The sequence below is a fragment of the Diadema setosum genome, chromosome 1 (assembly GCF_964275005.1).
Source record: "Diadema setosum chromosome 1, eeDiaSeto1, whole genome shotgun sequence".
Lineage (NCBI taxonomy): Eukaryota > Metazoa > Echinodermata > Echinoidea > Diadematoida > Diadematidae > Diadema > Diadema setosum.
In genome coordinates, this window is record NC_092685.1 from 7,766,991 (window position 1) to 7,784,257 (window position 17,267).

General features: G+C 38.7%; 2 protein-coding genes across 2 annotated transcripts in view; one reads left to right on the plus strand and one right to left on the minus strand.

Annotated features, from left to right (window-relative positions):
* LOC140233855 (uncharacterized) overlaps positions 1-5,064 on the minus strand; it is a 49,089-nt gene extending 44,025 nt beyond the window's left edge. Inside the window, exons 1-2 of the mRNA XM_072313950.1 lie at positions 4,912-5,064; positions 273-361 (exon numbers count right to left, since the gene is read on the minus strand). Of these exons, the coding sequence (XP_072170051.1) occupies positions 273-361; positions 4,912-4,974 (152 nt within the window). The 5' untranslated portion in view covers positions 4,975-5,064. The remainder of the gene's footprint in view (positions 1-272; positions 362-4,911) is intronic.
* A 4,222-nt stretch (positions 5,065-9,286) lies between these two features.
* The window catches only part of LOC140233865 (protein phosphatase 1B-like), a 31,380-nt gene continuing 23,399 nt past the window's right edge, over positions 9,287-17,267 (plus strand). Inside the window, exons 1-2 of the mRNA XM_072313958.1 lie at positions 9,287-9,319; positions 15,308-16,460. Of these exons, the coding sequence (XP_072170059.1) occupies positions 15,612-16,460 (849 nt within the window). The 5' untranslated portion in view covers positions 9,287-9,319; positions 15,308-15,611. The remainder of the gene's footprint in view (positions 9,320-15,307; positions 16,461-17,267) is intronic.

A 17,267-nucleotide genomic window follows, 5' to 3' on the forward strand; every position in this document is an offset into this window, starting at 1 on the left:
CCCCCCCCCCCCATGGCAACCCCATGGCAACACAGGGAATACAGACAACAAATAAACTTCATTATTTTCAAGGATGTGTTGAAATCTGCATACACAGAATGTGATAACATGGTTGCAATCTTTCCTCTCCATAAATAATCAAAACTTCAGATGAAATCCAGTTATGTTTGTATTGTCAGCGAACAGAAATAAACACCTGCACAAACACACGCACACACACAAATACACAAAAATATCTGCAATAACTGATCACATTATCCCTATGATAATACCTTTCATACAGCTTCTTCATGCGTGAGGTCCTGTCTTTGAGAGTGGAATCATCCAAAACTAGCCCACATTCTTCCATGTAAGCATCAATCTGATAGTTTGAAAGGTTTATATGAAAAAGAAAATAGAAAGAGCATTGCAAAATAAAGTCAAGGTACAATCTGGCCATAAATACACATTGTAAGCAGAAACATGCTGACAATATACATTCATGAACTTTAGCACTATAGCAAAACTAATTCACAATGTATGTTATGACATATGAATATGAATGCATTGGAACTTACTTTTATAAACTTAAAACACTAGCAAATTAAATTCTCCGGTCTTTCATATCAATTCATTATTACAACAGCAAATGTTGACAGACACAGGTGGTATAACATGTAAAGCTTTTATAAAGGTATGTCCAATGCTGACCTTTTTAAACTGCATGTACGTAGAAAACAGTTATCAATGCTATAAGAGCACAGCAAAACAGTGTGCATAACTGAACTTATATCACATTAAGTAGAATTGTTCATATCATCATATTATCTAGGGTCAAGGATAAAAAAACAAGGAAAAGTAGAAATTACGCGGTGCGTAATATATGTCCCCGCCGGAAGTAGCATTTTGTAGCAAAATGTGCAATACAGGTCAAAAATCAAGGTCAAAGGTCAAAGATGTCAAAGGTCAAAATTCTGTGTAGAAGTTTTGAAGCCCTCACCTAGTGCCATCACATAAAGCAAACGGAATCGAAATCGGGTTAGAAATGGCGAAGGAGTAGCATTTTGTAGCAAAATGTACAATACAGGTCAAAAATCAAGGTCAAAGGTCAAAGAAGTCAAAGGTCAAAATTCTATGACGAAGTTTTGAAGCCCTTACGTATCGCCATCACATAAAGCAAACAGAATCAAAATCGGGTTAGAAATGGTGAAGGAGTAGCATTTTGTAGCCAATGTACAATATAGGTCAAAAATCAAGGTCAAAGGTCAAAGAAGTCAAAGGTCAAAATTCTGTGTAGAAGTTTTGAAGCCCTCACCTAGTGCCATCACATAAAGCGAGCAGAATCGAAATCGGGTTAGAAATGGCGAAGGAGTAGCATTTTGTAGCAAAATGTACAATACAGGTCAAAAAAATCAAGGTCAAAGGTCAAAGAAGTCAAAGGTCAAAATTCTGTGTAGAAGTTTTGAAGCCCTCAACTAGTGCCATCACATAAAGCAAACGGAATCGAAATCGGGTTAGAAATGGCGAAGGAGTAGCATTTTGTAGCAAAATGTACAATATAGGTCAAAGGTCAAGGTCAAAGGTCACAACTGAAATTCTGTGTAGAAGTTTCAAAGCTCCCACATAGTGCTATCATATAAAGCAAACAGAATCAAAATTGGCTCATAAATGACAGAGAAGTAGCAAATTGAAGATTTTGATCACACACGGACGCACACACGGACACACGGACGCACGGACACACGGACGGACACACGGACGGACACACGGACACACACACGTACGGAGCCCGTTTCATAGTCCCCTGCTCGAACTCGTTCGGCGGGGACAATAACTGATACCTAAACCATATGGTAGCACAAAAGACCTACATAATGAATAGAATTTAGAAGCAGTCACCTGACACAACACTGAAATGAACATATTTGAACTGAATCTGGTAGAAAAGGAGAATCAATAGAATGTCAGCAGAGTTTGTGTATCTCAAGAAGTACAAACATAAATTAATTCCCCAGAATGTGGCAAAGTCTAAAGTTATCTAAATCCAAGTGTACTACTAGAGAACCTCGCATGCGTTGGATGGTATGACCTTGCGATCTCGACTGACATGATTTACACTGTCTGTTGAGCACTCTCTTTATGCTTTGCCAAAGCCTTTGGTGATTTTCTACTTTTTTTTTTCTCAAGGAGCAAGCAAAGCAATATTTGTTGAATTCAGGAAATCGCAAAAGTGCAGTATAGCCTTTTGACAAGGCCTTCTCGCTGTTGACAAGGCCCTCCCTCGCTGTATTGTGTTGCTTTCTGGGCAAGTGAAGAAGTGATCCCAGCCAAGCGCGTCAGCGCGAGAGCGAAAGGGCTTTGTCCAAAGGCGTAACACATTGCGCCTTTCATGCATATTCATATCACCAATGCGCAATGTGCCATGCAAAGGTTGTTTCGAAAAACAAAGGAAGGAACGGGGAGAGTGGAGATGGACTTGTAGAAAAATGTTTTTTCAAGACAATGGGACCAGTTAACCCCACGGCGCTCCTTGGAACACATCGGTAAGTATTCAAATTGATGCATTTTGTAGTACGATTGTATTTAAGTTGATATTTAATCATGATATTAGGCCTTTCCAGATCCAAAATCGTTTTTGACCAGGCACTCTTGCTGCGCGACATCGTGTGGCGCCCGACTGCTCTCTGCTGGTGTGGGCGCGTTTCACTCAAACCTTTTCGCTCGCCACAACACGGCGCTCAGCGAAAGGGCCTTGTGCAAAGGTAAAAATCATCGCGACTCTCATGGCGTAAATATTCTAAACGCCACTAAACACATAACAACGACAACAACTCATGCGTATTCATATCGCCAATGCGCAAAGTGCCACGCAAAGGTTGCATCGAAAGCCAAAGAATGAACGGGAGGGATGGATATGAACTCGTATAAAAACGTCTTTTCAAGACTACATAGGATTAATGTGGAAATTCACAAGTGAACGTATCATATCAATAAGGTAAGAAATGTATGTATATTATAAAAGTATACCTTTTGCTGGTAAAATACGAAACTTATAGTGGCGCAAAAATTTGTGTTTCTTTTACAACATACAGAGATAGCAGTAACATTAGCACTCTTTTGTTTTGAGTTGACTCAGCAGGGCGCTATTGCGGTCCGGGGAAACCCGCTCGTGAGGCCTGCTCCCCGCACGAGCACCCCTCCGCCTCATGAGGCCTGCGGAGAGCCTGATGAGGCCCCTGGGGAGAGAGACTCATGAAGCTCCCTGTTCACTTTTCATTCACCTCACATCTGACATAAAAATTGTCGCAACTTTGCACGATGATTTTTTGTTACACACACAATGTCCACTATCCATGATGAAAAGAAGAAAAAATTGTGTCTGTTCTTCTTTACAAAATCGAGTTTTAATCAACCGATGCACAGCGACCCATCGAAACACGGGCGCCAGTGGGTTCGCTCAATGCAAGGCTGCCGCGCCTAGCGGCCTGATCCAGCTAGATATTTTCAGTGCTTTTTTCTGCGGCTCTCACCTCTCCATGCACGAATCAGTCCCATGAAGCTGAAGTCTGACATAATTTTACAAAGATTTGTAATGAGAAAAATAAAATCAGAACTAACCTAATCTTGTGCATATATTCCAAATTACTATTCCACACCGATAGAGAAGGTGGGTACTCAAATTTGTCAGCAAACTGATCACTTTGTAGGTATTACGGGTTCACTTTCTTCGTGAATTCCGATGTCCACAGACTTTTGGCACTTTGCCTGCAAATGTCCCACCACATCCAGCGCAGAGAGGGCGCAAGCTGCAAGATTTTCAGAGCGACCTTATGCATGCAAGGGAGCATGATATAGTTTGTATGCAAAACAATGCAGCTTGACCATGCATGTGTAATGTACTCGCCTACTGCTACTGGTTTTTATGGTAAGTTTTACAACAAGGAAAAAAAAGGAAGAAAATGTGCCCATTTTTTTCTTAAACAAGGCACATATCAAAACAGAAAGATCTTTGTTATCTCTAAGATATCATTTTCAGTCAGAGAATATTCACATTATTGCTTTGATGAAATGGGGTACGAATACAACTTCCACCAGGAAAAGATGAAAGAGTCTAATCTGCGCAATTTCTCACCAGAACACATTCCATGGCTTGCATTTATTAATGTCATCAAAATATCTCTCAATCGGACATTTCTCGCAAACCGCTTTGATAAGAATTCATATCGGTTATGACTACATTGTCCACAACGGAAATAGGAAAGATTTCTGTCTACACATTTTTTCGCCAGAACACATTCCATGGCTTGGATTTATTATCAAAATATCTCTCAATCAGACATTTCTCGCAAACCCCTGATAGGAATTCTTAGTCTATCACTAATCTACATCAGTCATAAAAATTGTGTGGTCAACATGGTCAACCTACTTTTTGACGGCTGTTCCGTTCCCAGGCTTTTCGGAGGCCCCACACGACGGGGAAAGAAATTCATCTCTAACCTAAGGGAGAGCCGCCTGAGGCAGGGCCTTCGCCATTTCTCTAAGCTAAGGGACAGCCGAAGGCCCCGTCTCCGGCGGCTCTACTTTAGTCTTTACGCACAATAAACTGTAATTTCCCCCAACTGTGTACAAGGTAAGGAGCGCTCCCGGCCCGGGTTACTGCATGCTGCTGCTACAATACTAACTCTTGCTAACTGTAGTGTATTGTTAGTGCTTGAATTCCCGGGAGTACCTGTTAACTAGTGTTAGAACTCTACAACTCTAGATCTATAGATCTAGTGCAGTGCTATATGAGTATGACTTCTATGTTCTGTGACCATTACTGTGATGGTGCAGTTCCAGCAACGCAAAATGGCATGAATGGGGCTACAGAACGCATCCTGCATTTCCTGGTTCACACAGTCACAGTCACAGATAAGATGCAGTATTAGTTACCTCTTTCTTGAGGGTATCCCCTTCCCTCTGAACTGCTTTGAGAGGACTCTTTTCTTTGGGCATTTTCAAAACTTGCTATTGCAATAGAAGACGAAAAATGTAGTCACACCATATCATTCGTTTCTCGCGGTTGTGTACGACGCTACCGGTACTTTTTTTTTCTCCCGAAATGAAGCGCTCCTTGTTTGTATTGTAGCCCTCAATACAAACGTAATCTACAGTACCCCAAGCGCTAGCTCGCACGAACATACTAGTAAATGCGGACTGAGCTGCGAATCTATAGCGAATTCTAGGGTATTTCAGTTGTGATCAAATTCGTAAACAAATTATTGCAATCAAATTCACAAACAGTTTTCATTGTCGTAAACATTTTTTCTTGGTTATGCATGCCAAAAGATCTTTTGCAGAATTGCAGAAACGATTGTAACAACATACTGCATCGTTTTGGAAACTCACTGCCTCGCCACCATCCACCCCATACCGATGAAGAGAGAGAGAGGAAAAAAAAAAACCCAACAACAACAACAACAAGGAATTATGTAGTATGCGGATAAGGTAAATTATAATGGACCAAATGACAACAATATAGTAGAATAGAATTAGGTGAACAAATACTTGAATAGACAGAAACTCCAAAATCAAACAAAATCCCAGACACTGTTATAGAATATAGGAAAATATACTCCAAAATCAATAAAGTAGATGAAAATGGATGACATGATATGATTGACTTATTTATGTGCAGGTTGATATGGGCCTACAGGAGTTAAAACTGAATTACTTTCAACATGTGATCCTGGAAAAAAAAAAGGGGGGGGGGGGCAATTTTCATCTCATTCCCAGGATCACAAACATTAGGCCTAATGTCAAAGAAAGAGAGACATACAGACCAGAAATAAGAAAGACGATACGATGCAGGTACTGTGTCGATGGTGGTGGTATAGGCGCCCTATACACTTGGCAAGACGTGCTAAAACGCGGCCCATAAAGAGCATGACCCATAAAGCTCGCCCATTCATTTGGCTTGCAGAAAAGACACAAATGTTTCTTGCAAAATTTACTCTCTAAAAAAAATCGAGTGAATACAAAAAAGAGTGAATTTAGAGTGAAATTGGAGTGAATATTGAGTGAAAATGTTCATTTTCATTTGCTGAGATATATGTATAAAGTCAAAACACCCAAAATAAAGCAAAACAAAGTGTGATGGTCATAATAAAAGGTGGTGATACCTTTATATTTTGTTTAACTTTATTTTAATGGATATCTCAGCCATTTCAAACCGATTCTGCAGAGAAAGATTTTAGCCATGGGGTCAAAGGTCAAGGGAGTGTTCAAATCTCACAATTTTTCCTATATTTTGCAAAAGAAAAAAAAACAATAACAAAAAAATTCAAAGAATTGTCATGAAAGTGGATGTTATAGTTGGTAATTTGTTAGAAGAATGGTGGGCCATATCGGTGTCAAAGGGCAAGATCAAAAGTTCAGTCCAGTAGCTGTCCAGTAGCTGTCTGCATGAGTGCATTTTCTCCATTTCTGTTATTTCTGTGTTTTGTGTTGTTATTGTTGTTGTTGTTGTCGTTATGTTTTGTGTGGCCGATTGTATATCTCCCTTTCTGGTCAATTTTCCTGGCATCAGTTTTATACCTGGCCTTATAGTGTCTGTGCCATGAATGTGATATGTTATCATTATAGTTTATATGTTTGCATTCTAAAGTCATATTAAGTATCGTTTATAGTATCAGCATATTATATCAATGAGTAAATGTACAATAAGTATGAGCAATGAGAATTGATTAAACAAGCACACTCACACATCCACACATTTTTTCCTTGATATTTATAGATTTCATTTAAATCATTCATAAATCAAACCATTCTGGGTGTATAAAACATGAACAAAAACGGTACTAAATGTAATTCAAAAAACAAAACAAATCCATTTGTCAATTCATACTGCAAATAATCTCTCTTCAACATAGATAACTCGATTATGGATTAACCCTAACAATTTCTTCACGAGAAAGTTTTGACATGTAGGTGCCTACCAAACCTATAATCCCTTGAAAATAACTCCTTCTCACTTACATGTGCATATACATAAAAAACACACAAATACATCATACAAATCTAGAATAAAATCATTCATAAAAAAAAAACCCGACCAACCCTTCCCCTCCCAACCGAAAACAAATCTTCATCTGTCCTAAATATTAAATCCTAGATATGTCATACCATTTATAACTATCCTTCCTCAAATCAAATCCCCATCCCACCAACCCCATTAACCAAAACGGAACCTAAACCACCCCACACCCACATTCACCAACCCACACACACACACACATACATACACTTTTTTGTTTTATAATATTCTTTATTTAAGTTTCATTCAATATCAAATCCATATTGACAATGAAATTAATCTTACCAACAACAAAAAAAGCAGCTGTATTCTTCTTTCTTGTGCTGCTGAATCATTTTTCAAGCATACAGTACAATATATATTTGGTGTTTTTTTTCCAAATCATACCATGTTTTTATAAGAAAAATGCGACACACACACACACACACACACACACACACACGAACTGATACCACCTTCCTTCCTGATGAAACGACTTCCCAATGTTGATACGTAAACTTATGCATAAAAGCAGATAGCATCTGCTCGCACGCAAGCACCGCTCCGAATTCAAATACAAATCCGTCAAACAAACTCATCAAACTCAACGCTGCTGATAAAATCAATATTAATACGCCAGCAACAGCTTACCCCTCCCCGCGCGCAGCCAATAACACATAATATTGCCTTCACCATGCAATGATAAATACTACTCAGAAAGAAAAAAAATACTTGGGCCCTTGTTTCAGAAACATTTTACCATTTCAGCAAATGTAATCCCAACTTATTTCTTTTTACAGCAATTTATTTTTCTTCATCCCGAAATCTTATTATTCTCTAATAGATTTCCTCAAAAGTAGGAATTTCTCCCTCCGACCTAGATCTAAAAATAATATATTTCAAAATGAAAATTATTGTATTATAAAGTTTTATTTTTGAATCCCTTCCCATGACACCAAAATGAACATCTTTCCACTCTATATTTCGAAGATCTGTCCCCAGTCTCAAACCTATATATCACTTTCTGCCACAAATTTTTATCATGCCCACAATCCAAAAATAAATGTTTATATGTTTCTACCGATTGCTCACAAAAAGAACATCGGTTATTTTCAACGAAGCCAAACTCAAAAAGATTTTCCTTTGTATAAACAGCTCCATGTAATAATCTATACTGTCATTCTCGGTCTTAGAAATATATGTGTAATTTCCTTTTTCGAAAACAAAAAATAATTTTGGCCATCTTTAACACGTAAAGTATACATTGCTGTAAATTTGTAACTAAGAGTTCATACACCTTTCTAAATGAGACATCTTTCAATAAAATTACATTTTCAAAAATTTTCAAAGAAATATATTCCTCTTTATCAACAGAATAAAAATCATACATATTTCTCTCAAATTTCTGACTTTTTCTTTAAAATTCTGACTCTGACTAACACACACACATCCACACACAACACACACACACACACACACACACACACACACACACACCCAGTGCAGACATGTAAATAGGCCTATATAAATAGGTCCCACAAAAAAAAAAAAACACACACACACACTATACATGTATATCTACACAGGTCTATTCTTATTGATGAGCTGATGGAACATGATATCCTAAGTGCATGATTATTGTGTTATTGATAAAAAAAAATAATAAGAATGATCCTTCTCCTCCCGTATGCACCCTTTCTCCTCTTCTACGCGTATCATCCGACTATTCAGCTTTCGGAATAACAAATCTGTTTCTAGTTCATTTTCGGATTAACGAAACTTCGAAATAACGAACCTTATTTCATTTTCGGATCTACAAACCTTCGGAATAACGCCACAAACGTTCAGATTTTAAAACATTTATAGGAGTACATAGGCATTTTGGAGTCTTTTTGGGAATTTGTGATCTTCGGAATAACGGACCTTATTTCATTTTCGGATTATAGGCCTACGCATGTTACTGTTGAAGCCGGGTGTTGAATGTTGAAAACAAATGACAATGATACTTTTCGAGAAATGATGCTGGTTAATTTTTCGATCGCACTGAGTTTATCTTTTTTTATGTTTTATCTTTGAGATAATTTTGCAAGCCTAATACTGTATATTTGAGCTTTGACACAGCATTTTCTCAGTCACCATGCTCACATGAACCCTGGACCGACGCTGTCCCTACAACGTCTAAATATAGCGGCTATAGATGATGTAATTTATCACGTGACATGAATCGCCAATCAAATTTCAAAAGCAACGCTTATCCGGTGTAATGGCAACCTTCATCGACCTGAGGTGAGCGAGTATTTTCATTGCCGAAAATGCATGTATGTCTGATATTGTTTAGAGTATAAGGGGATGTATTATTTAAGCAGCTTCCCAATATGCTTATATAGAACATGTTTTGAAGGTCTCAGATAAGATGCCGTAAATTTGTGTGCTAGCGTCTTTAGTAGTGCAGAACGGGACTCGATTACGAACCGGGTAGATCTGACGCTGAAGCCGACCGTGCGTAGTGCCTGTTGTTGGGTAGACGGTATCGCCGTACGGTAGTGTTTCGCTAATCCGCTCCTGAAATGGGTACGGTAGATCCGTAGACTCTCGTTCTGGTGCTACCATTAATTGGCATGGATGGCATTATTTCTTGATGTCTGGTTGACGCGCTAAACTCATCTGTCTCTCTCACACACACACTTTTGCATTGTGGTGAAGACTACTCCTAATAGTCCTAGTCCTACTGCTGTTGGTCACAATACTTGTTCATTCACTAGATCTAACTAGTAATACTGTATTTGATGAAAGTGTGCATGTGATGCAGGGAGTGGAAAGTGAAGTGCCCAAATTTGGTGTGCTATAAAATTCACCAGAGAAGTCAGTCGATGATACTGACATGGCCATGGGCAGCATGTGAGCTTGTTTACTAATGTAACATTAATAGAGATCTAGTAATTAAGTAAGGTTGTGTTGGGTGTCCTATGGACGTCGACACCCTAAAAAGTACACTAGCGCCAATAAGTGTGTAGGGTATAAAGGGCACCAGTATTCGGTCAGCCCCTGGTATTCGGTCACTCATCACTTGTCACCAGCCAGTAAGTTCAACTGTCACAACACACGCAAATCACATTAATTCACATACTTGCACACTCATTCACAACAGGAAACTCCCTTAGCTCCCTCCAAAAATCCATCCAAAATCCCAGATTTTACCGTCAAAAGTGCAGAATTAGCGCTACTTTCCAAAAGTGCGCGCGGATAAGGCCCAGTTTAAGAGTACGGGTCGCCGAAAAAGCGCTAAAAATTGAGAAATACACAGTTCTCTCGCGGGATTTTTCGCTTATCGCAAGCTTGGAGTTTAATGATATCCTCAAAAACGCAAAAGAAAAACAAAATTTCCGTACGTGCCGATACAGTGTCCCAATGTACAAGGGTTGAATGCAAGTGCTGAGGCCCCAGTATTCGGTCACCAACGGTCGCCGCAACGTGCCCGATGCAATTTTGCGCCAACAAGGTAGCGCGCGTGCGCATTTTTCAGCTGCCTTGAACACGCATTGACTTTGAATGCGCACATCGCGTGACCGAATACTGGTGCCGGTGACCGTATACTGGGGAATTTTCAAGGTGAAATATTTCGGGATTTTGTGCAATTCTGTTAGATATTAAATGAAAGTTGAGATTCAAGAAATTTGATATATTTCACATACATTGCTGTAGATATTATGTATGTACGTATTATTTTAGTTTGAAAAATATTGCAAAAAAGCTTAAGTGACCTAATACTGGGGATGTTACCCTAGTGAAAATGTGATTTGAGGTACGTGCTCTTTTAATTAAGATAACTGCTTCAAACAAGTGGGGAGTTATTTTCCCACACTCTTTTGTGGCGTACTTTGAAACACCCTACCCTCTATTGCCAATAAGTGTGAAGTGCTTGTAATGCTTTTCCAGCATGTATTTATAATCTATCATTGTTTCACTGTTGTTATTTATTTTCAGGGTTTTTTTTTTCAGTAGTATTTGGATAAACCCTTCTATTTTTCATATCCCCAGTGAAGTATAAACCACTAGCACTGCACATAATCTCATGTGCATTTTTGTTCTTTCCACTAGGCCCTAATGCTAAAAATAGAGGGATGTCAGTGTCAATGTAATAAGGTTGGACCTACTTACTATTCATCTACTGCATTTTCATTAGATACCTTGTATCTTAGAAAATATCCCTCAGTTTCACCTTGCCATTTCATATCACTACATGACAGAAAATACTGCAGATTCATATCCCGGGCTCAGATTGTTGACTCTTGGTCATACCATATGTGCGGAATTCTTGCCGACAAACGCAAGTGATATTTTTTACTTTGCACTGTTGCAAGCTCATCACAGGCACATATCTAGTACAGGAAAATTCACTGGTAATGTGATGTGACCAGGACCCCGTTTTATGAAAAGATAAAATCAATTTAAATTTCCTTGCCACACAGGCTGCCATACACTTACAGTTGAAATCAACTTTAATCAGTTTTAACTCTTCATAAAACAGGGCCCAGCATGGAAAAAGGATATCAATCCACCCTTGTCTTAGCTTGCCGTGCATGCAAATTAATAGACATGCACGCGATCTCCAGATATTGCTGCTGACTATGACAAGTGTAGGCTGAAAAATCTGTCTGTCTGGAAGAGTTTCATAATATTTATTGACTTTGATTATTCTCCTCCAAGACAGACAGAAGCCTCTCATAGGCACCGCTGTGGGGGATGCTTTACCACTGTCCCTGTAGACATCTCGGGTGAGGTACCTCACTCACCTCGATTATGTCTAATTCATAGTCCTAGATCAACAAATTTAACTTAAATAGTAAAATTAATATCGCATACATACAGTGTGCTCACCAGCTGTTTTTAAAAATAGCTAAGATTTGGGTGGAATTTTCATTGAAAAGACACAGCTACACCAGCTTGTTTGCATGCTTATTACATGCTAACAAATGGTGATAACCAAAGAGTGTAAAAGCACCCGTATTGCATTGGCCAAAGTGCATTGTCCTTTTTTTCCCCGCAAAGTGCCATGTAATGCCATTTCAGTATTTATTTATGTTGGACACATGGAACAAAAAGTATGCCTTGATCATGAATTTTGAAAAAGCAATGAATGGCATTCATTTGACAAGCATTTGTCTCACAATGCTGTCAGTTGGTACTAACCTTTATGAATACTTTGCATGCTTCATGGCGATTGAAATAGTCAGTTGGTGCAGCGAAGCGTTAGAAGACTCAAAGAAAAAAAAAAGACCACACACACACACACACACACACACACACACACAAGCCAGTTAACTTTTCTACTGCTTGAATAGAATACGGTACTGTAAAACCAGAATTTTTTGTGAATTATCCATGGGAGCCAAGATTCGCAAAATTAACATGCACATGAAAATCCTATACTGTCTATTCTGTGTAGATGCAGTTATGAAGCACTGAATGCCAGTAAAAATTCATGAAAGTTTCATGCTGCAAAAAAAGCGTTGGGCTCCAATATGCGGAAATTTCATGCTGCTATAAATATTTCTGGTTTTAAAGTAACCAAAAAATATGGCGTACATGATACAAAATGTACAGGCATTTAGACAGAAAATCATTTCTTCAAGTGAGGCTGCTCTTTATGTTTCAATTGGGAGTAGTGAATAGTTGCAACCCAGCACTTTATGGAGCAATGTTGATGTGCGGTCAACATGTAGTAAAACAGTAAGTTTCAGTAAAATTGGTCTAGAGAATGTTTAAATATCAAGTTGTACGTGTATGAACAAAACAGTGATATCAAACATTTTTATTTAAAAACATGAAAATTTAGTTGTGATATTAATTCTCGCACAAATTTCAATAAAACTTTCAGTGTTAGATATATTTGATTAATTCTTCTTTGTATTGTCAGGAAAGGGTGGTCTCTTTGGAATGGGGGAATTAGAAATATGTATGCAGCATTCACAGAATGATCAAAATGTGATTTCTAGTTCATTTTTATCAATCTGATGAGTTCCTCACCCCCCCCCCCCCTCCCCCAAAAAAGAAGATCTTCCTCTTGTTGGACAAAATCTATCAGTGCTAAATTACAACATGGCTCCAATCTGCAATATAAATTTCTACGAACAGTAATCGTGAAGTTTTGCAACATCCTGACATGAAAGTAGTATGTGCTGCCACAAATGTTTTTATTTGCGGATCGGGGGGGGGGGGGGTGGTGTACAGCGTTTAAACCTTCCCTCCACCTTGGGCTGCCAAGTAAAAATGTGATGTGCATAGAAAAAGATCATCATGTACACTGTAGTTCAGACCCAAACAGTATGTTCTTAGCACTCAATGTCAGGCTCAACCCAACATTGCCAGCCAGAGTTGGCATAATTATGCTTTCTGCCATAATTTTTGATGCTTCAGCATGTAGCATTATGCTAATGTAGGCATAATTTGGCCTATTTTTAAGCATAATTACCATTTTTTGTTGTTTGCTTGACAGTCGATTTGTCGACAGAATTGATGTTCAGAAATTTCAAGGAATGTCTTTTTGTTGTTGTTACTTGTCAGCTGATTTGTCGCTAGCATTTTTTTTTTTTAAATTCCTTATCAGCCACATTGGTAAAAGAATTGTCATTGGGTCAACCCCCATGAGCAAAAAGCTAGATCTGCCTGTGATTTTCAGCTGCATCTGATTAGGGTATGTGACACAAAGGTAACACATACATATGTACATCTATGTACAACTGTATACAACCTGTAGGTACATGTACATATATGAAGCTCATTGTTTGTCATCAATATATTGGTAACCGCCCCTTGTGAAGTGCTTCCAGTCAGATGATAATATCACGGTGTAGGAGTGATTGCGCATGTACAGGCATGTATTTAGACACTTGCTGTACCACACAGGATGTAAGAAATTTTCAGTAATTTTTGCATTATATTGAATTTGTGAATGAGAAGGAACTGGGAAATTTGCAAAAGTGAACTCTTTGCCAAAATGACAGCTTATTATTAAGTCATTATTTTAGACAATTACTTCTCCCCCCCCCCCCAAAAAAAAAGAAAAAGGGGGGAGCAATCATGTCTTTACTCATAAAAGGTAATCTCTTGTCATATTACGTGTGATGATTTACTCAGAAAATGAAAAAATCCTAGCAATTGAGAAGTATTTGTTAATATTTGTTGGAAAGTGAGTTTTTGGACTGATTTTTTGTTTTCTTTATTGTGTTCAGGAAAAGAAATATTTGTTTTTAATGGCAGCAGCCATCAAGCTGTTGGGTTCTAGTTCAGAATTGACTTCACTGTCATTTTAAGTTTACAACTCATCTTATGAGATACTTCAGTATGATGCATGATTCCAGTGCGTCATGAAGCTGATGTTTAATTTTGTAGATCTTTACCTGAATCACAATTTAAAAATATCATAAGCATGCAATCAAAAAATGAATAGGATACTTTTCATTTGTCACAGCTAAACAAAATGGTAGTTTTCATTGTAAGTGGAAATATGCTATTCCAACATTAAATGCCATTTTTTAGTAGAACTTTAGGTTTGTTCAGAGGCATGGTACATCTAAGGACTGATCAAATACTACGTAATGGCTACAACAGTTGCAATGTATTCAGTAATGAATTCATCATACACTGCTGTAGCTGTTCAGGAGAAATAAAGGGTATGGAACTGCAGTACCTCAGATGCATTTGTCTTGAAAGCTATTGAGTAAAGGAGTATTTCCTCTGTATGTTAGAGATCAATCACCAGTAGTCAACATGTGCAGAAGGAAACGATGGATGGCCCAGGATTTCTGCAAGGTTCAATTGAATGGGGAGGAACCCAAACTACTTAGCTCACAGGATCATGTGTAATTGGACGTGTACGGGTGTGGCGAGATCTGGAGTATGCGTTTTGTTTTTAAGATAAAGTACGCATGGCAGTCTAAGCTCAGTTCAGATGTAGGTGTGGCATGCATGCAGGAGATTAACCATGGATATGTTCATTTTGCCATCTCTGTGATACAGAGCTGATATGATGGCTGGATGGCAGTTCTCTTGTGTCTATATCACAGGGGACATAGACGTCTGGTATCCTGGCATGCTTGCATGGAATTACGCTTGTGGCATAGTTTGGAATTAAAGTATTTAGGTAGAATCCTCTATGCAGTACATAAATCTCTGCCTTGTGTTATGTATTGTGCAAAAACCCAGGAAGCTATACCAATTATTCCTAATGATCATAATCTTATATACCCTATCTCTCTTTTTTGAACTACTTAGGTATTGCGTAGCTACAATGGTGGGCTGAACTGCAAGTGATCTCATCACTGTATTGTTGTGAGTCGTGCGTCGTGTGGGCTAAGCTGCTACGTGCCTTGTGGAATGAGTAATGGATATATGTCAGAAGTACAGCCCTATGATGACCACAGGAAATGCATCCCAGTGATGACTACTACAGAAACACCAGGATATGTGCAACAGATGTAGAACTGTCCTTTTCTCTAATAGAGTAACTGCCATCATTATTACACTTAAGAAGGAAATTTTGTACAACGGTTGGAACCACAAGCATTGAGTTTCAATCATGGGGGCTTTTTTGGAGAAACCAAATACAGAAAAGGAAAACGAACATGGCTCTGGTAACGGACTCCGCTATGGTCTCAGCAGTATGCAGGGTTGGCGAGTGGAAATGGAAGATGCGCACTCGGCAGTCATAGGCCTGCCTCAGACTGGTCTGAAAGACTGGTCTTTCTTTGCTGTGTTTGATGGGCATGCAGGCTCCAAGGTGGCAAAACACTGTGCAGTCCACTTGCTACCTGAAATTTCTTCCAGTCCAGATTTCCTCAATAGCTGTAAATCAAATGGAAGGGATGCATCTGAATGTATAAAAGAGAGCATAAGGACTGGATTCCTATCAATAGACTCAAAGATGAGAACTGATTTTGCACGGACAGATGGATCAGATAAAAGTGGTTCCACCGCTGTGGCAGTTCTCATTTCCCCAACCCAGATGTTCTTTGCCAACTGTGGAGATTCACGAGCTGTGCTATCGAGGAGTGGCCGAGAGAAGCCAGCCTTTAGTACAGAGGATCACAAGCCAGGAAAGCCAAATGAGATGAAGAGGATAGAAGGAGCAGGAGGGAGCGTCATGATCGAGCGTGTAAACGGTTCACTAGCTGTGTCAAGAGCACTTGGGGATTACGATTACAAGAACAATCGCGACAAGCTCCCAACAGAGCAGCTTGTGTCACCAGAGCCCGAGGTGACAATCATAGATAGAACAGATGAAGATGAGTTCATTATATTGGCCTGCGATGGAGTATGGGATGTCATGACAAACGAGGAACTTTGCCAGTTTGTTCGCTCTCGATTAGCTCTCACTGATAATCTGGAGGAGATCTGCAATCAGGTTGTGGAAACCTGCCTTCAAAAGGTAAGTAACGTTCATATATAAATTGATTTTTTCATTTATTCTGGTTTCTTTCAGTGAGGTAGCCCTTCCAGCTCACTTGGAACTGCTCTACCAAGGGGCCCTGCATTACATACAAAATACAATTTGAGTAAAAAACACAAACGTACTGACATGGTAACAAAGAGGAGACACAAACACAAAATTATACAATACGAAAACTGTACATGAGAATTAAACTTTTTTTTAAATTTCTTTTCAGCGTACATGAGAAAAAAAGTGTTTTTGCAGTATAGGTTTGTACAAGATTTTCCTTAAACTTTTAGAGATATTTGCTTTACCAAGACTGCGTAAACTACAGTGTAAGTGAACATGAAAATGAATTGGTCTCATTCAGAAACTGGCACAGATACAGTAGGTTACAGGTGTATAAAAGATTTTGTAGTTCTCCAAGGACATTTCCTAGTATACTGACTGAGCAAAATACCTGTAACTTTCTGTGACTGTACGTCATCGTTTAAGTGTTAACTGATTTTTTTTTGTGTGTGTTTTTTATAGTGAGTGTAACTGGAGACTGAAGATGAGGATGTTATCTGCTTAAAACCAGGCAAATCTACACTTGCTTGTCAAGAGATTATACAATAAGCACATATGTACATGTGTATCATGCAAAATGACTTTTGGAGTAGAAATATTGATGTTCGTTTGTCATAGCAGCTTCCTATTATGTCATGGCACTTGAAAAATGCTTGCCAACATATCATTAGCCAGCTACTGAAGTATTTGCTTTTGTTACTTTTTTTAAATTTGTTTATTTCTTAATCCCAAATC